Source organism: Lutjanus erythropterus, chromosome 6, assembly GCF_056507025.1.
Source record: "Lutjanus erythropterus isolate fLutEry1 chromosome 6, fLutEry1.hap2, whole genome shotgun sequence".
NCBI lineage: Eukaryota > Metazoa > Chordata > Actinopteri > Lutjaniformes > Lutjanidae > Lutjanus > Lutjanus erythropterus.
This window is the reverse complement of record NC_139322.1, coordinates 3,481,644-3,503,280: the sequence shown is the minus strand read 5'-3', so window position 1 is coordinate 3,503,280 and position 21,637 is coordinate 3,481,644. Positions and strand designations below refer to the sequence as shown.

The window sequence follows — 21,637 nt, the reverse complement described above, 5'->3', positions numbered from 1 at the left end:
CTGACAGCTTCTGTTTCTTTATTGTATAAAGAGATTAATGGGAACACTGGGGCCACGCTAGGTAGAAATGTAAGCACTGGCTTCCTGTGGCCGCGCTAATGTACACAAAAGCTGCATTTAATAATATTTATGGCTCTGGAACAACTCAGCACTCAACTCATTAATCCTGGTTGGCCGGGACTCTGCACCTCTGCAGCTCCCACAGCTCACCTGCCGTGGTCGAAACATGCAGACGGCCTCCTGTGGAAAGATAATCATGCTCAGAAACATAAAAAACACAAATGTTACAGTAATTCATAAGTATTTTATTACACAAAGAAAATTGCTATCACAAAGTTATCACTGAACATTTAGCAATAAATATGAAGTCCGTACACGACAGTATAATGGTGACTATGTTTGTTACTAAAAAAAAGAAAAGACTTGACGATGAAATTGAACAAGAGGGTCACAAACACACACGCATACAGAGAAAGAAAATGACAAACAGATGGTTATGAATACGCCCTCCATGACACAGCTCCGTATTAGGCTGGAACGAGTGTTATAAATGGATTCTGTTCAGCTCAGTCCATCTCCGCAGACAATAAACTCAAAGTTTCTGTGCTTTCTCGTCTCGTCAGGAATATAAATGACTAACAGAGGATGAAGCAGCATCTCAGATGTCAGTTCTACTCTGCTCTGCTCCCCGTGTTACAATCGGTTCCGATGAAAAAGGCGAACATTTGGGCCGCTGAAGCTCCAAACAGGCCGGCAGTGAGCGAAGGTGTCCTCGTGTCCGCTTAGGACAACCATTAAACACTCCCTCCTTCCTTTCTCCATGTCTCTCCACTCTCACTTGTCACTCCTCAGCTCTGCCCCCCCCTCCGGTCTCTGGACGAGTTTAGGATGGGCCTCCGCCTCCCTGGGCGTCTTGGCTGGTGGAGCCCTCCGCCTCAGGGGCTGGAGAGGCCCCCGGGTCTCCTTCTGGAGGAAAACACAGGAAACAATAGGCTTAAAAATTGTGTATTATTGGGCCTCATGCAAGAAACTATTTACAATCCAATTTTCTCTCATTTTTGTCTGTATCCATGATCTGTTCTTCTTCTGTTAGTACCCACTGATTTCTGGGATTCACCAGTGTTTTCTTAGTTTTGCTCTCCTCTGAGATAAGAGAACATTTACTATGATATGGGAGTAATGTTGAAACATGAGGTCTGTGATTCCTCAGAGAAGTAAATGAAAGCAGATCCTCATTTCTAGCTGACGACGGTGGATTTTGTCGGCCAAAATAATGACTCACAGGAAGATTTCATAAGTGTAGCTGGCTAATATAAGCTATTGCTAACTCTGTGAGTCAGCCAAGAAGTCTCCAGCTGATGTTTTAATGTTTCCAACAAAAAACCCTGTGAAAGTTCACATGTACCTAGCAGCTGCGTACATGATATAATGTAAATGCTAGCTTACATCTCAGCATTGGTCGGATGGTGAAATACAGCAGGTATCTACATCATAGATGACAGGAATATACTCATGAACGTGGGAAAAGGAAGCGCAGGGACTCAATTAGTGCAGCAGACCTTGAGACGGGTCGCCCAGCTAGACCAGCCGGACTGCAATCGGGGAAGACAGCCGTGATAAAAGCTAAGCTAACACGGCTTAGACCTGAGACAGCGAGCCAGAGAGAGATGCGTCGTCAGTCGCCAGAGTTTAATCCATTCACCACACACATGCTCTTGTGTTTCATGTATCATAGAGGAATGCAAAGTTTGACAGACCTGCAGTGCCCAGTTTACGGTTGCTAAGCTATGATTGGACAGTTTCTGTTTGGAGGAGGGGCTTAGCGAAAGGTCAATTCTCTTCAGTCTATATATTTTACCACTTAATATATTCTGTAAACTCCAATAACTACTCTTCTATCAGTGACTTGATTGCATGTATGTCTGACATCAGTCTGTGGATTACTCAGAACTTTCTACATTTAACGAAAATAAAACTGAGATTCTTGTTATTGGAGCAAAAGCTGAAGGTGAAAAACTGTCGGGCCGCCTAAAATTATTTGCAACGGACACCAAGGAGCAGGTCAGAAACCTCAGTTTTTAACTTGGAGCATCACAGTAGGAATGTGACGAGGGAGTCTTTCTATCATCTGAGGAATACTGCCAAGGTCAGACTGTTTCTCTGTCAGGCAGACACACACACACACACACACACACACACACACAGGAGTTGATTCACGCTTTTATCTTCAGCCGACTGGACTACTGTAACCCTCGTCTGTCTGGTGTGTCTCAGAAAGCCAATGGTCAGTTACAGCTTGTACAGAACGCAGCAGCACGTGTTCTGAGTCCGGTCTTAAGATCACTGCATTGGTTAGCTGATACTTTAAAAATCATTTTACTGGTTTTTAAATCACTAAATGGCCTTTCCCCGTCTTATCTGTCTGACATGGTCAAGATATATGCGTCTGTGACTTTCTGGAATTGTTTTTTGTTAAATACTTTTCATTTTACTTTAAATTCTAAGGAAAGAATGCAGAATAATTCGCCCCTCCAGTGTGACCTTGCATAAATCTCCTGCATCAATTAATATTCAGCAGTTTTCTTTCATTCATTATTTTTTTTTCCCCCTGCCGCTGCAAGAAAAATGACTTTTTTTTTTTACAAAAATGCATGCCCCTTTCCTTGAAAACCTTTCTGAAGACACACAAATTCTCCTTAGAAAGTCTGGATTGGTGTGGCTGTGTTGCTGTCTGGTTGGAAACAGTGGACCTTTATAGAGCTGTAGGGTTTATGCACACTGTACACTCAGAAACAGGTTTAAAAAAGGCGTGAAAATTGGTCAGAAATAGGAAGAAATACAGGAGAATTTGATGCTGTGAGGAAATAAATGAAAAGCGGGAGTCTCAGGAGGGTTAGCAAGTACGCTCTTGATTGTTCCAGAGGTCGGAAATAAAAGGCACAGAGAGGCCTTTGCTAATTACGCCCTAAAACTCTGGAACAGTCTGCCTGAGGGTCTCAGGGGCTCTGAATCTGCTGAAACTTTCAAACGAAATCTTAAGACACATCTTTGCTTGACTGCTTTGCTTTTTCCTGAAGTGTTTTTATCTGATTTATCTCATCTTACCTGGCAGATTTAACTTCCATTTTATTTTATCCTTGTTTTTATTTGTATGTCCAGCACTTTGTGTTGTCATTATTATGAATAACAAACATTTGAAGATGACCCCCCAGAGCAGATTTGGCTGGTTAAGAACGTTTGATGCATCTGCAGATGAGTTTTCTTATAATTAAGACAAATTTTAAGAGACAATTTAGGAGAATTTTGCTGCATGAGGCTCATTGTGTTTATTATCAAGCTCACTCCAAAAAGCAGCAATAAATCTCCTATAAATAATGAGGATCCTGAGGAAGGAAATACAACTTCCTGTAGCAACTCAGTGTCAAACATGATATGAGATTATTTCCAAATCTGATGCTTCCCACCAGACCGGCGTTAGTTAGAGCTGGTTTGATTTATAGCGGTCACAGCGATCATCATGTCATGGGAAACTTGTCTTTGACTGAGAAGGAAGTCAGTGAGTACAACCATGAAACACACAATGGTGAGACTGTGAACATGTGCGTCATGTTCACACAGGTTCCTCCTAACAACTTTGACACTCTGCTGAGAGCAGAGGAAGCAAAGACGGCGACACAGCACAACAATCAAGTCTCACCGAGGCCAAACGCTGAAGGGGGGCCACCTGTTTGTGTTTGGATGTTCAGGTCCACGAGCCAGCCTCACAAACATGGACTACTGATCTACTGGAAATTTACTGGACCCAGTGATGGTGTTTCCTATGAACTTTTATGAGTAAAATATCATCTTAGACAAAGTGGATGAAATTCAACTTGATTGCTAAGTGTTGCATGTTGGGAAATTTGTGTAATTAGCTTTTGATCAGGTAAAACAAAAACATCTGAATCAAATCATTTTAGAAATGAAGTTGCAGGAACAATGATTTCCACTTGAATCTTAATATGTTTGATTTGGAAGAGAACTGATTCTGATTATAAATATTATCTATTACCTCCCCCTGCTCAGCCACTTGTTTCTATCTGTGGGACGTCTCTCGTGTTTCTATGACTCACTCTGTATTGATTGTTTTGACAGTCTGATTGTTGTTTGGCGGGCTTTTGTCTGCGTGCTCTAAGTCATGAGTCTTCGTGCATGGAGAGCTGTTTTCCCTCCTGCACAGTAACCGTTCATAACCATCACCACAGCAGAAGGTTTCATGTTGTTTTCCAGTTTTATTCCCTCATGGGGAACATCAGATATTATACTGTCTGCGCCTTCTGCGCACATATGATGTACCATGATGCACTATTGCTTTGCCTGGCTTCTGATCATTGGACTGTCTGGGTGTGACACCCCTTATAAATGTGCTTCTGTTACCACCAACTCTCTGAAGATACTAATCATTATCATTTTCACCTTAAAGGGATAGTTCACCCAAAAATTAAAATTCAGTCATTATTTCCTCACCCTTGTGGGTTTTTTTTGTTAGTCTGCAAAACACTGCTGGAGTTTCACAGGAAGACAATTGTTGCAGAATCTCCAACACAATGGAAGTGAACGGTGACCAGTTTTCAAACGTAAAGAGATGACAGAATAAAAACAATAAAATGCCTCCATACTGCTTGCCTGCCATAATCCAAGTCTCCTAAAGTCCCAGCATGCCATTTGCACACTGTCACGCCACACACACAGACAATTCAGACAGTGTGCACATGAACTTGGCTCCAAGGTAAAGATCTAAAATGAAGATTCAGGCTGAAAACATGGTGTAAAAAACATTTTTAGTAAAATTGGCATGTCGGGAATTTTAATTTTTGGGTGAACTATTCCTTTAACTGCATGTGGCAACTTTTTTGCATTAAGGCTCATTTGTAAAGACATGCATACATTTTGTTCAAAATGCATATTAGATCATTTACAACCACAAATCCAGACAACTTGGGACGTCATGAACATGAATAAAAACAGAATGTAATGACTTGCAAAAAAAAAATTCAACCTATATTCAACTGAATACAAGACAAAGACAAGATGTTTAATGTTCAAACTTTCTGAATTTGATGAATGCAACATGTTGAATTTGACTTGATTTGGCAGGTTAACGTTACGACTAGTTACCAACCATTAAGTTAGTTAAACAGCACATTATGAAGCCGGTGTACTGATACTGCAGAAAATGAAAGCATTTCAAATACTCAGAACTGATATGTTAACCCTCTATGGTACACATTATGATGCCAGTGAGGGAAAAAATGTTTGGAGTGTTTTTATGTCTCAAAATAGACTAAATAAACATAATCTGAAGAAATTTTATTTTTATTTTTATTTTTTGAAGTTTTTGGGGTTCGTTGCCTGTAGGCAACATTGTACCATAATGGTGCATAAGTGAAAAAGAACGTTCCTTTTCCAATTTGAACATTGTTTATTTCATAAACATATGCAAAAATATTCAATAACATCAAGAAGTCACAATTCATTTTAAATTTTAATTAAATCAATTATTATGATATTATGATAAGAATTTCAATATATATATATGTATGGTCATATGAATGTATACATGGTCATATGTATGCATGTATGTATGTATGCATGTATGTATGTATGTATGTATGTATGGTCATAAGTATGTATGTATGTATGTTCATATGTATGTATGCATGGTCATATGTATAGCCATATATATGTATGTATGTATGTATGTATGTATGGTTGCATGGTCATATGTATGTATGTATGTATGCTCATATGTATGTATGCTCATATATATGTATGTATGTATGCTCATATGTGTGTATGTATGTATGTATGTATGGTCATATGTATGTATGCATGGTCGTATGTATGTATGTATGCTCATATGTATGTATGTATGCATGGTCATATGTATGGCCATATTTATGTATGTATGTATGTATTCTCATATGTATGTATGTATACATGGCCATATGTATGTATGTATGCTCATATGTATGTATGTATGCATGGTCATATGTATGTCTGTATGTATGTATATATGTATGTATGTATGTATGTATGTATGTATGTATGTATGTATGTATGTATGTATGGTCATATATATATGTATGTATGTATGTATGCTCATATGTATGCATGTATGTTCATATGTATGTATGTATGTATGTATGTATGCTCATATGTATGTATGTATGTTCATATGTATGTATGTATGTATGTATGTATGTATGTATGTATGTATGTATGTATGTATGGTCACATGTATGTATGTATGCATGGTCATATGTATGACCATATGTATGTATGTATGTGTGTATGTATGTATGGTCATATGAATGTATGGTCATATGAATGTATACATGGTCATATGTATGTATGTATGTATGTATGTATGTATGTATGTATGTATGTATGGTCATATATATGTATGTATGTATGTATGTATGCTCATATGTATGTATGTATGTTCATATGTATGTATGTATGTATGTATGTATGTATGTATGCATGTATGGTCATATGAATGTATACATGGTCATATGTATGTATGTATGTATGTATGTATGTATGTATGTATGTATGTATGGTCATATATATGTATGTATGTATGTATGTATGCTCATATGTATGTATGTATGTTCATATGTATGTATGTATGTATGTATGTATGTATGTATGCATGTATGGTCATAAGTATGTATGTATGTATGTATGTATGTATGTATGTATGTATGTATGTATGTATGGTCATAAGTATGTATGTATGTATGTTCATATGTATGTATGCATGGTCATATGTATAGCAATATGTATGTATGTATGTATGTATGTATGTATGTATGTATGGTTGCATGGTCATATGTATGTATGTATGTATGTATGCTCATATGTATGTATGCTCATATATATGTATGTATGTATGCTCATATGTGTGTATGTATGTATGTATGTATGGTCATATGTATGTATGCATGGTCGTATGTATGTATGTATGCTCATATGTATGTATGTATGCATGGTCATATGTATGGCCATATTTATGTATGTATGTATGTATTCTCATATGTATGTATGTATACATGGCCATATGTATGTATGTATGCTCATATGTATGTATGTATGCATGGTCATATGTATATCTGTATGTATGTATGTCTGTTTGTATGTATGTATGGTCACATGTATGTATGTATGTATGCATGGTCATATGTATGTATGTATGCTCATATGTATGTATGTATGTATGTATGTATGTATGTATGTATGCATGTATGGTCATATGTATGTATGCATGTATGGTCATATGTATGTATGTATGTATGTATGTATGCATGGTCATATGTATGACCATATGTATGTATGTATGTGTGTATGTATGTATGGTCATATGAATGTATGCATGGTCATATGTATGTATGGTCACATGTATGTATGGTCATATGTATGTATGTATGTATGGTCATATGTATGTATGTATGCATGGTCATATGTATATATGGTCATATGTATGTATGTATGTATGTACGGTCATATGTATGTATGTTTGTATGCATGGTCATATGTTTGGCCATATGTATGAATGTATGCTCATATGTATGTATGCTCATATGTATGTACGTATGTATGTATGTATGCTCATATGTATGTATGGTCATATGTATGTATGCTCATATGTATGTATGTATGTATGTATGCTCATATGTATGTATGTATGTATGCTCATATGTATATATGTATGCATGTATGGTCATATGTATGTATGTATGTATGGTCATATGTATGTATGTGTATGTATGTATGTAAGGTCATATGTATGTATGTATGTATGTATGTATGCATGCATGCATGTATGGTCATATGTATGTATGTATGTATGTATGTATGTATGTGTATGTATGTATGTATGTGTATGTATGTATGTACGGTCATATGTATGTATATATGTATGTATGTATGTATGTATGGTCATATCCCTCTATGGTACACATTATGATGCCAGTGAGGGAAATGTGTTTTTATGTCTCAAAATAGACTAAATAAACATAATCTGAAGAAATTTTATTTTTATTTTTATTTTTGGAAGTTTTTGGGGTTTGTTGCCTGTAGGCAACATTGTACCATAATGGTGCATAAGTGAAAAAGAACGTTCCTTTTCCAGTTTGAACATTGTTTATTTCATAAACATATGCAAAAATATTCAATAACATCAAGAAGTCACAATTCATTTAAAATTTTGAATTAAAAAGAATTATAAAAAGAATTTATATATATATATGTATATATGTATGTATGTATGTATGTATGTATGTATGTATGGTCATATATATGTATGTATGTATGTATGTATGCTCATATGTATGTATGTATGTTCATATGTATGTATGTATGTATGCTCATATGTATGTATGTATGTTCATATGTATGTATGTATGTATTTATGTATGTATGTATGTATGTATGGTCATATGAATGTATGGTCATATGAATGTATACATGGTCATATGTATGTATGTATGTATGTATGTATGTATGTATGTATGTATGTATGCATGTATGGTCATAAGTATGTATGTATGTATATATGTATGTATGTATGTATGTATGTATGGTCATATGTATGTGTGTATGCATGGTCATATGTATGTATGGTCATATATATGTATGTATGTATGTATGTATGTATGTATGTATGTATGGTCACATGTATGTATGTATGCTTGGTCATATGTATGACCATATGTATGTATGTATGTATGTGTGTATGTATGTATGGTCATATGAATGTATGGTCATATGAATGTATACATGGTCATATGTATGAATGTATGTATGTATGTATGTATGCATGTATGGTCATAAGTATGTATGTATGTATGTATGTATGTATGTATGTATGTATGTATGGTCATATGTATGTATGTTTGTATGCATGGTCATATGTTTGGCCATATGTATGAATGTATGGTCATATGTATGTATGTATGTATGTATGTATGTATGTATGTGTATGTATGTATGTATGTATGTACGGTCATATGTATGTATATATGTATGTATATATGTATGTATGGTCATATCCCTATATGGTACACATTATGATGCCAGTGAGGGAAATGTGTTTTTATGTCTCAAAATAGACTAAATAAACATAATCTGAAGAAATTTTATTTTTATTTTTATTTTTGGAAGTTTTTGGGGTTCGTTGCCTGTAGGCAACATTGTACCATAATGGTGCATAAGTGAAAAAGAACGTTCCTTTTCCAGTTTGAACATTGTTTATTTCATAAACATATGCAAAAATATTCAATAACATCAAGAAGTCACAATTCATTTAAAATTTTGAATTAAAAAGAATTATAAAAAGAATTTATATATATATATATATATATGTATATATGTATGTATGTATGTATGTATGTATGTATGTATGTATGTATGTATGGTCATATATATGTATGTATGTATGTATGTATGCTCATATGTATGTATGTATGTTCATATGTATGTATGTATGTATGTATGTATGTATGTATGTATGTATGTATGTATGTATGCTCATATGTTTGTATGTATGTTCATATGTATGTATGTATGTATGTATGTATGTATGTATGGTCACATGTATGTATGTATGCATGGTCATATGTATGACCATATGTATGTATGTATGTGTGTATGTATGTATGGTCATATGAATGTATGGTCATATGAATGTATACATGGTCATATGTATGTATGTATGTATGTATGTATGTATGTATGCATGTATGGTCATAAGTATGTATGTATGTATGTATGTATGTATGTATGTATGTATGCTCATATGTATGTGTGTATGCATGGTCATATGTATGTATGGTCATATATATGTATGTATGTATGTATGTATGTATGAATGTATGCTCATATGTATGTATGTATGTATGTATGTATATATGTATGTATGTATGGTCACATGTATGTATGTATGCTTGGTCATATGTATGACCATATGTATGTATGTATGTGTGTATGTATGTATGGTCATATGAATGTATGGTCATATGAATGTATACATGGTCATATGTATGTATGTATGTATGTATGTATGTATGTATGTATGTATGCATGTATGGTCATAAGTATTTATGTATGTATGTATGTATGTATGTATGTATGGTCATATGTATGTATGTTTGTATGCATGGTCATATGTTTGGCCATATGTATGAATGTATGCTCATATGTATGTATGCTCATATGTATGTATGTATGTATGGTCATATCCCTCTATGGTACACATTATGATGCCAGTGAGGGAAATGTGTTTTTATGTCTCAAAATAGACTAAATAAACATAATCTGAAGAAATTTTATTTTTATTTTTATTTTTGGAAGTTTTTGGGGTTCGTTGCCTGTAGGCAACATTGTACCATAATGGTGCATAAGTGAAAAAGAACGTTCCTTTTCCAGTTTGAACATTGTTTATTTCATAAACATATGCAAAAATATTCAATAACATCAAGAAGTCACAATTCATTTAAAATTTTAAATTAAAAAGAATTATAAAAAGAATTTATATATATATATATATATATATATATATATATATATATATATATATATGTATATATGTATGTATGTATGTATGTATGTATGTATGGTCATATATATGTATGTATGTATGTATGTATGCATTGTCATATGTATGACCGTATGTATGTATGTGTGTATGTATGTATAGTCATATGAATGTATGCATGGTCATATGTATGTATGGTCATATGTATGTATGTATGTATGTATGTATGTATGTATGTATGTATGTATGGTCATATGTATGCATGTATGTATGTATGTATGTATGTATGTATGTATGTATGGTCATATGTATGTATGTATGTATGGTCATATGTATGTATGTTTGTATGCATGGTCATATGTCTGGCCATATGTATGAATGTATGGTCATATGTATGTACGTATGTATGTATGTATGGTCATATGTATGTATAGTCATATGAATGTATGCATGGTCATATGTATGTATGGTCATATGTATGTATGTATGTATGTATGTATGTATGTATGTACGGTCATATGTATGCATGTATGTATGTATGTATGTATGTATGTATGGTCATATGTATGTATGTATGTATGGTCATATGTATGTATGTTTGTATGCATGGTCATATGTCTGGCCATATGTATGAATGTATGGTCATATGTATGTACGTATGTATGTATGTATGCTCATATGTATGTATGGTCATATGTATGTATGGTCATATGTATGTATGGTCATATGTATGTATGTATGTATGCTCATATGTATGTATGCATGTATGTATTTATGCTCATATGTATGTGTGTATTTATGCTCATATGTATGTATGTATGTATGCTCATATGTATGTATGTATGTATGTATGCTCATATGTATGTATGTATGTATGTATGTATGTATGCATGTATGGTCATATGTATGTATGTATGTATGTATGCTCATATGTATGTATGTGTATGTATGTATGTACGGTCATATGTATGTATGTATGTATGTATGGTCATATCCCTCTATGGTACACATTATGATGCCAGTGAGGGAAATGTGTTTTTATGTCTCAAAATAGACTAAATAAACATAATCTGAAGAAATTTTATTTTTATTTTTATTTTTATTTTTGGAAGTTTTTGGGGTTCGTTGCCTGTAGGCAACATTGTACCATAATGGTGCGTAAGTGAAAAAGAACGTTCCTTTTCCAATTTGAACATTGTTTATTTCATAAACATATGCAAAAATATTCAATAACATCACGAAGTCACAATTCATTTTAAATTTTAAATTAAAAAGAATTTAAAAAAGAATTTAAAAAGTTTCTTGGCTAAATGTTGCCTGTAGGCAACATTGTACTATTTAGGAACAACCCAGTGAAATAAATGTGTAAAGTATAAAACTTTAAACTACTTAAATCAACAAAGATTACCATTACCATAACTATTTGAAAAACAAAAACAACAAATTCCAGTGTTTGATCATCACTGCTTCATTTCAGTGCATGTTTTGTGTCAGTATCCTGTGTCTTTCCTGACATGTGTTGCCATCACTTGTGGTGTTGCTGCTCAGTGCTTATGGAACTCCATGAAGCAGTTTTTTTCAGGAGTGAAGCACAGGCAGGTGACACATTTTGTGCACTGTGGTTTCACTATACCCTTACATCCAGGGTATCTGCATCTGCCCTTTTTCTCCACCCAAATAGGCCAGTGGTCAGTGTTGTGTTTGCTATAGTGATTCCATAATGGTTCACTGTTGCAGGCAACATTGCAACTTTCCATGATGGCACGTTGTTGCCTCAGGGCAACAGCTGCATTTTAACAAGTTTCCACTATTAAATTATTAAATAAGTTGCATGAAACTATCAAAACTTAAAGTTTACTCACCTATTAGTGTGAAGACATTTTTTTCCAGGTGGAAAAGGGACAAAAAATAACTTTTTGAGAGTCTTTTTTTTGCAGCAAGATAGCAGAGCTGTCTCCTTAGAAAAAGCCCGCCAAGAAGGGTTTCAAAATCGCTTCCTGGAGGTCATGTGACAACTTAAAGCATTGTTAATGGTTCCCTATGGTTTTACCTCTTTTTTAAAGTATCGCATCATTTAAAGGGATGCATTGTGGAGATGTGACAGGGCAAAAATGGGTTTGTTGCCTGAGGGCAACATGGTACCATAGAGGGTTAAGATTAATCAATATTTTTAAAAACACTACTTTGAAATGTCAAATATGGCTGACAATAATCAGGGCAGCCCTGATGAGTCTGCAGGCGTTTAGGGAGGTTTAAGAAAGGATCTGCAAAACTCTCGTATTACCAGATCATCTGGGCCGAACATCCGTACTGACAAAGGTCCAAAACCTGATTTCTCCTCCGATTGTCAGGAGGGTTGAATCTGAGGTCCAAAACTCCTGCATTAACTTGCATTAGACTAATCTGACAGCAACATTAAGACTGGTCTAACTCTGCACACCAGTCTAAAATATCTCTGTGAAACCAGCCCAAAGTCCTCAGTGTATATATATGCACGAATGTATATTTCCTCTGTTTTCTCACTGTATTGTGCATATATTCAGAATCACTGACCTGCAGCCTTCAGATCCATCTCCGCCAGGTCTTTGGTGAGTTCACTGGTGCTGGCCACTACCTCCCCCTCCCCTGTGATGTCGGGCACTGCGTTCCTGCGGCCTGTGCGATCACAGTTGATGAAGTCTGAGTACGACGTCTCCACGTCCATCATCTGTCCATGACCAGCGCTCTCATTACACCTGCCAAGAAAGAGGAGGGGGGGGGGGGGTCAGACGGCTGCGGAGGTGTTGCAAGAAGCACATAAATCACCCTGCTTACCCGTGGGAGGACGTACCACTGCGTCCTGTGAATTTCTACAGCAGCAGAATCAACGTGATGCACAGGAGTGCTGGCCAGAGACCAAAGGAAAATATCACAGTGCTGAGCTATTTAAGAAGCAACTGAGGATGACCACTGCAGAGTGAGAGTGGGCACAAAGGAGCCACTTCAGGAGCACTTCCACAACCTGAAGAGCCGACAGCTGTGAGAGATTTAATACAAAGAAGAATGAAGGTGTTGATAATTTCCATTACTATTTCTGCACAGCGATTAATGGCACCACTGACATCTGTGCTAATTACTTGTCCTAATTACATCAGGAACAACAAAAAGAAGCTGAAAATCCCTCAACACTTAGTCACAGGCCTCTACTGCAGTCCATTTCTCAGGCGTAAAGGTAAAGGTACTGACCAGGGCTGAGCCGTATGGTTTATAAATAACATCACAATATTTATTTATGCCACGTTTCTAGAATAACAAGGCAGATCAAATCATGAGAAAATCTGAGAGCTCCAGAGAAACGGTGTGCAAAACATATATAGTCGGTTGACTGACTTTATTAAGCGATTAGTCAATTTATCAGTCTCTCCAGGAAGCTGCGATGGCAACAATTAACAGAAATTTAACCAATCCCCTTCACGACCTTGCAATTTTGTCCAATCACCGCAACTTTTCCACAAATTTGACCACCATCATCGCAGCTTCCTGCAAGTTCCAGTGATTACAGCAGACCCTTGCATTAATGTCATATAGGTAAGGTTAATGTTTTATTATATTCTACGATTTATTATGTCAAGGGTGCTGAAAAGAAAAAAGGGTTGTCACTGTTATTGACATTTATCGATGCTCTATGCACATTTATATTTTTATTTTGTGCTGTTTTGACTTTTGAGTTTTAGCTCCAAAGAGATTTATTTGGCATTTTTATAATCCTGTGCCTTTTTGGTGAGGTTACTCAGAACACTCAGAACAGAGTGTGGTTTTATTCTACGTGGAACAAGTTGCCTTTGATTTTTAATGAATTATTTAAAAAAAAAACAAAAAAAAACCTACAACTTTTTTCCACAATTTTCACTTGTTCCTGCATTTTTGTTATAAAAATGTAAAAATATTGCAACATGCATCACAATTTTTTAGAAAGGTTGCAGTGAAATCAGGCATTTTAGGCTGCAACAATCCTAAAAAAGAAGCAATGATTAATCATTTATTAAACACCCTTAGCGACCACACTGTAGGTGCTTTCAAAAAATATTAACACAATGCATTTTTGGCTCAGAATTCATCAGTAATGTGCATATAATGACAAAGTGCGTAAAGCTACTAAATAGAGCAGCTAGAAAAGTTCAAAAAATGACATCAGTTTACTGTAATGCAGACTTTAAAACCAGGAAACAACACTTATGACATAACATAATACCAAAAATCTTAAAAGACAATATCCCGTCTCATATCATGACATCCATATAATATCCATACACTGCCCAGCTCTGGTACTTACACAGTAAGATATGGAAAAAAAGGAGTGGGGGATTCTGGGAAGAGCACTGATCAATATGGAAAGTGCGGGTGAAAGAGCTTAAAACCATTCAAAGCATAAGGAGGGGCCAGAGAGTGCCCCAGTGAAAAAAGTAAGTAGAGCTCCCATTAGCCATCCATTCCTCTTCTGTTTCCTGTTCTCAGTCCATGTTTAACTGGGTCATGGATCCTGCCAACCTCTAAAACACTATACAGCTGGGAAACCCCCAGAGAGACACACAGAGGACACAGAATAAGACTGCTCTAGAAAAGAAAAGATGAGAAAGAAGCTGCAGGAAGTGGAGGCAGAGAAAAAGGAGAAGGAAACCTGTGTCACACTGTAAATGTCGTCACAGCTGCTCCTCGCCCTGCAGATCGCCCCACAGGCCGCCACTGAGCACAGGCAGCATAACTAACCACATTACAGCTACAGACATACCTTCATATAAAGCATGCAACACTCCGAACAGCTGAGCGGCTCAGCGATGAATCTTTAAGAAACGCGGAGGGGGCTGGAGTCTCGAAGGGAAACAAGTGGAAGAATGAGGGAGGAATAAAAAGGAGCTGGCAAGACGCGGCCCACGACACGCTGACCCGGGCCGCTCTGTTCCCAAACTCTCTCTCTCTCCCGCATTCTTTAAGGATCATTCAAAAGGTCCCACAATTGTTTTTTCTCTCTCTCTCTCTCGCATGTACAGTATGTGAGCTCCGTGCCAGACAGGAAGCACCCAGGGTCATTCCCGCAGAGGTCACGAGCCACACAGATGCAGGCGGCGCTGTTTGGGAACGTGAAATTGTGCAGTGAAGGGCAGTCTTTAAGCCCCTGTAGGTAAGAACGCTACCGCAGGAAATGTCAGTGCGTGTACAGGGATGCTGGCATTTCCCCGAGAGCTTCCACCAAACACAAGAGCCACTCTGTCTGCGCTCCCGACTGCAGATGGTGGTGTGATCCTCTGATAGATTGGCATCCAGATAGGCAGGCATTAGTGAGCCATATCACCGTGGGAGGCCGGTGTCTCACAGGTTCGTAATTACTCCTACAGTACTACCTTCTCACACAACCTGAAGTTCAAACTACTCAGCCTTTCACTGACTACTAGAATATCTAATTGTGATTTTTCCAACCAATTTTGATAAACATAACTCTGATCCAGGCCTGTATTTGAATAAAACAAGGTGCAGCTGCGGCTCAGGAGGTAAAGATTAGGTAAAATGCGCCAAGTGTATTTTTGACAGATGCCGCGTCAATCTGCACAGAGCAGATCGAGTGGGCAGGAAGTCAGACACAGAAAAAGTAGAGAAAATTTCAAAATAAAACACCCTGTGCAGACTCTCGATCATAAAGACAGACAGAAAGGAAACCATTCAACTACATAGTGCACTTTTCCACGGTGGAAGCATAAAGAGCAAGGAAGGAGGACCAAATCAACAACATCTGAGCAAGTCGACATAAGTCAACAAGCGGGCAAAATGCCAGGCTGCTAACATGCTGCTCGTGTGCGCTGCAGACATCCGGAAGACGGATTAAAACCGTGGCGCAAACATGCCGTGCTCAACGGAATCAACCAGTAATGAGAAGGTTGGTGGTTCAATCCCCCGCTCCTTCAGTCCACATGTCAAGATGTCCTTGGGCCCAATACTGACCCCTAAATTGCCACCAATATCAGTGAATGCGACACGAGCTTCGAGCGGTTGATAAAACTTGAATGTCGTTAAATAAAATACAATCCACGTACCGTCTTGTTTGTTTGTAAAAAATAGGTTGAAATCCTATTCAATATACTTTACAATCTGTGGTTGAAGCAAGGCCTTTCCCTCCACCAGACTTGGAAAAACTGGAGTGCAAGACAAATGCCACATCATAATTTGACAATAACAAGTGGTGACAAGTCCTACTCTGTAAGCTGATCTGCTGTTTAAATATACCAGTTTTCAGCCTGTTATCCTGAAGACAAAAGCTCACTACTCTGAAAATACACACTTGGGAGTTGGAGTTCAGTCTCACTGCTGCCAAAATCCATTAACATTTTACTTCATTTAACCGTTAATATCATCGACCTCATAGTAAAAATATTACTGATTTCTCTTTTAAATATATATCATAACATTCAAAAATGCTGATCTGTTTATTGATAACAGTTTTGTTGCATTGTTGGCATGTTATGGTAATAGCAAGAGCTGAAAGTTGATTAATCAATTAGTCGGCTGACAAAAAAAAATATCATCATCATCTACAAAATAATCAGAAAAACCACAGCAACTATTCTATAACTTATTAAAGGAAAAATGTCAATCGTTGGTTGGTTTGAGCTTCTCAAATTTGCTGCTTTTATCTGTTTCACACCTTTGTTCCCACAATATTCAGGACTCAATGGTAACAGCTGCCAGGTTGCCATTGGCAACCATTTTTTAACACAGAAATTAGGGACAGCAAACAGGAGAATGTGCATTAATGATAATTAAATCCAGCTGTTACAGTCAGAACCGGATATTAGTGCGTTTATTCTCATGTACACAGGCATCTGTTTTAGAGACAGTGGCAACGTAAATTAAGTCTTTTGACGGTCAGGTGAAAAGTTTGATTAACTTGTCAATGTTACAAACAAATGTGCAAATTGATTCAACAAACAAAAGTGAAAAAGAGCAAAATATTCCTGAATGAAACAAGTCATGAAAGTCTTGGGAGGTTAAGTATCCCGGCATCTTACAAAAAATATATCCTGCAAAGTTTAAACAACGTACACCTCAATAAGTGACACATTTAATTACAAAGCTTTGTACATTCTCTTAATATTACAGATAATTCTTGTATAGCTGCATGCATGCTAGCTATGTTGCTAGCTTAGCATAAAGACTGGAAACTGGAAGAAACATCCAGCCTCGCTCTGTCCAAAGGCAATGAAATCTGCCTTCCAGCTTAAACTGTTGTCACTTTAAACTGCAGCTGAAAACTGCACTCTAACCACAATCAATCTAAAAAATAATGATTCAGCCTATTACCAATCGATGCATTTTCTACGTAGACTTTCATCCACCTCTGAAAACAAACAGCGAGCACAGACGGTGTATCTAGAGCTGTTTTGTGTGCCGTGTTGTGTTTGTCTTTTTCTACTCCATTGGCCCAGTTGTTCTGTGGCTTATGGGAGCTCCGTCTAATTGCCATTTGTTTGTTTAATTAGCCGGCTTGCCTGCGCATGTGGATCAAACCCTGCCATGAGATCATTAACAGGTTTCCATGGAGGGATGGTGATGATGATGATGGTGGTGGTGGTGATGTTCTGCCTCCTGCTCTTCAGCACGTGTTTACGCTCTTCTCTGCCTTGACTGCAGGTCTCAGCTGTGGTAGAAGCAGTTTAATGGCACTGCCTTTTTAAAAATCACTTTATCCCTGATATCCACACAGCTCACTGTGATGATGAACTTGTTTTCGTCTCGCGGGCTGACTGAGTGAAGCAGCGCAGGTTGTTGTTGTTGTTGTTCACCTGCTGCGATTTGTATAATGCAAATGAACATGCAAAGTGAGCTGGAAGCAGACGATCTGTAAACGACACTGATGACCTTCTGTGTGACTGAACTAACTGCAGCTCTTGTTCACTGAGTGGAATAAAAGAATAATGATGCACTCCATGTAGGGCTGCACTGAACAATGACTTTGTTTTAAATTGATCTATTAATTCTTTCTTTTGATTCGCTGTTTAGTCGACACTAGGCTTGGGCAATATCTCTGTTTTGTATCTTGTTAATTATTCAGGATAAATCGCTTGCTAATGTTTTATTAACTCGATTGATTGAGGAAAATGCACAACATTAGTAAAACAAAACAAAAAGTTTTACATATTCCATAGCATTAATCAGAATATAAATCTTTTGACTGCAGCAAACTGGATCCACCCACCGTGAAGCATTGATTCTGCCAGAAATATAACAGACAAAGAAGTGGTTCTCTTACTTTTTGTGTATGTGAGGCTCGTACGAACAAGCCGAATTAGACTCAGCAAACGCTTGTAACGTCAGATAACTGCGTAAATAATCCACTTGTGCGTATTTGAGTGCACATGCATAAGACTTGTAAATTAGCATAATTAATGCCCCAATAATACCATATGTCAGGAAGTGTTTATTCATAAAAATGGATTCAACGAGTAATAAAAGAAGAACTTTATGAGTTCAAAGTTTGACGTCCTGCTTTCAGAGAGATTAAAGTAAAGTCTGTCATTTTAACAGTGTCCTCAGTGACATTAAAAGACCTGCTAAAGCAAAGAAACGGGAAAAGCGAGTGCTGTTACTGAAAATAAAGAGGACATGTCTCAATATGAAAATGGTGACTGCAAGGAGGAGGAGGGGGTCACTGAGAAGTTTCCATCCCAGAGATCGAGAACAGAATAAAGTGAGGATGTTCTGCTGGACAGTGATTTCATAAACCTGCTAGTGAAGATATACGGCCAATACAACTGACGGCAGGTAATAATAGATCAATAAATTAATGATAAGACACTTTATGTGTCAATTTACAGTTACATTATAATTTGAAATGCAGTCAAACAGGATAATGTCGACATATTTATCAAGTGTAATTTATTTTTCAAACTCAAAATGCCTTTAAACAGTTATTATCAGTTTAGATACCAGCAGACTGACTGCAGATGACTCTACGACTGATCTGGACCTCGCAAATTGTGTTCGTATCTGACAAAAAATTCAAAATACAAGGAAATTGTTGAATGTGACAAGTTCTCCTGAATCACTCGTACTCAACACTTAAGAACAAATCTGTTCGTTTGAGTGGTTCTTGCATGAGACCCGCGGTGTCACAGTGGTGTCTTTAAATCTTTTAAATCTTTTATCTGCTTCAAATGAGTTCTGTTTTGCTGCCGCCATGTTTCTGTTCCTCTCAGAAACTTCTTTGTGACGCGTCACCTACCCTCACGTGGTGCAGACAAGCGCAGAAAGAATGTATTTAATCCAACCGGAAAGAAACACTCAGAATAAGATTTTATTAATTGCTTATTGATCGGATTATTAAATGTTTCCACCACGCCTCTATATCAGATGGGAAATTCTGTCTGATTCAGCTGGATCAGGCCGGTCTCTTCCAGCTGAGGTGTTTACATGAGACACGTTTTTAAATCTGACCGGGCTGTTATCCTGATTAGTTGTGGAAAATTAAATTAAGGCTGCACCATATGGTAAAAAAAAAAAAGTCTTATTATATAATAAACTGCAATTGCAATATGCTATACTATTAGTTGAATGACATTTTTGCATCAAATTTTTAATTTTTACTGAAGAAAAAAACTATCAAAATATTGACCATGTGACATTTATTGAGGTTTGAACCAAACACCCATGTTTTCTTTCATCTGAAAAATAATATATTATAAAGCTGTTTTATCACACATTTATGTTCTTTTTCAAAAATTGTGATATAGTTCTGGTTCTGTGATTTGGATGTTGCATTTAGTCATATTGCACATAACAACATTTTGATTAATGGTGCAGCTTTAATATAAAGGTAACTCATGTTTCTTTATAGATTTCAAACTATATATTCTGTATACTGTTTGTCCTCTTATTGTACTGTGTAATATTTTTGACCTATTATACTGATAGGATGCCAGACTTGCATCATTTATAGCTTTCTCTCTAAAATCTCTCAGTATCTCATGACCACATTGCAGAAATTATGACTTACAGCTTTCTTAAAGTGCACGCCCTGGTTAAATAAAAAGGCTGTCTTTATGTGAAAGGCCACAGTGTGTGTGTGTGTTCTGTGTGTGTGTGTGTGTGTGTGTGTGTGTGTGTGTGTGCATGTGTGTGTGTCTACACAGAGGAAACTCGACACAGCTGCAGCTGCAAACACACCACCACTAGACAAATGTCACAGGTGTGTATTTTCACTGGAGACAATAACAAGTCAATCCTCAGAGGGAAATCGCTGCAGCTCAGCTCATGAGCTGAACTCTGATTGGCCTCTCTCTCCTTCCTGCACCGCTCCGTCTGCGTGGATCGTGTCCAACGTCGGGATTCGCTCCACTGAAGTTATTCCAGTAAACACATCCTGAATCATATTCTGGCAATTCCTCTATTGTCAGAGAGAAAGGAGCTTCGGCGTCGTATCTGAACAGAAATGAACCACAACCGGAGTGTGAATGGAAGGAGAGGCAGAGCAAACGTACGAACTGTAAGCAGGTTTCCTTCACGACAGGCCTGAACACGAACGGCGGCCACACTGGGCGAGGTGACATGTAACAGGAGAGGTTTTGGCACGGAGATATTAGGAACAAAAGCCTTTGAGATCACTGGGGGAATATGAGTCAGCGCAGCCACTTACACTGGGCCCATTAGAGAGGCAGGCTCACTACCATCCCGCTGGAGCCTTTTAAGCCTGATTTGTGTGTAATAAACTCACATTATCTGCAATAACCCACACAAAGACTGGCTTCGTTGCTGATTTTGACATCCATTAGCGCCGTCTACACGACCAATTTCAAGTCTGTCAACTGCTGCATTTATTGACGAGGCAAAAAGCCTCCACAAGCAGTTTCACCCGTTTCTCGTGGCAACGAAACTTTTCCATTGACCTTTTCAAACCCGATGAACCGCCTTTAAGTTTGATGTGATCACGCTGACAAACATTAGAAAGCAAGAACGTATCAGGAGCTGCAACAATTAATTGATTATGAAATTAAATGCCAACTATTCTGACAGTCGGTTTGAGTAATTTGTTTT

General features: G+C 37.1%; 1 protein-coding gene across 5 annotated transcripts in view; it reads right to left on the bottom strand.

The window, feature by feature from the left end:
* Positions 1-284: 284 nt before the first annotated feature.
* pkig (protein kinase (cAMP-dependent, catalytic) inhibitor gamma) overlaps positions 285-21,637 on the bottom strand; it is a 48,591-nt gene continuing 27,238 nt past the window's right edge. For 3 of the 5 annotated variants that reach the window (XM_084720260.1, XM_084720264.1, XM_084720261.1), the window contains exons 2-3: positions 13,133-13,314; positions 285-966 (exon numbers count right to left, since the gene is read on the bottom strand). In XM_084720260.1, the coding sequence (XP_084576386.1) occupies positions 884-966; positions 13,133-13,286 (237 nt within the window). In that variant the 5' untranslated portion in view covers positions 13,287-13,314 and the 3' untranslated portion in view covers positions 285-883. Of the gene's footprint in view, positions 967-13,132; positions 13,315-13,393; positions 14,052-21,637 lie in introns of those variants that run through there. The other 2 variants (XM_084720263.1, XM_084720262.1) reach the window with 2 other exon arrangements.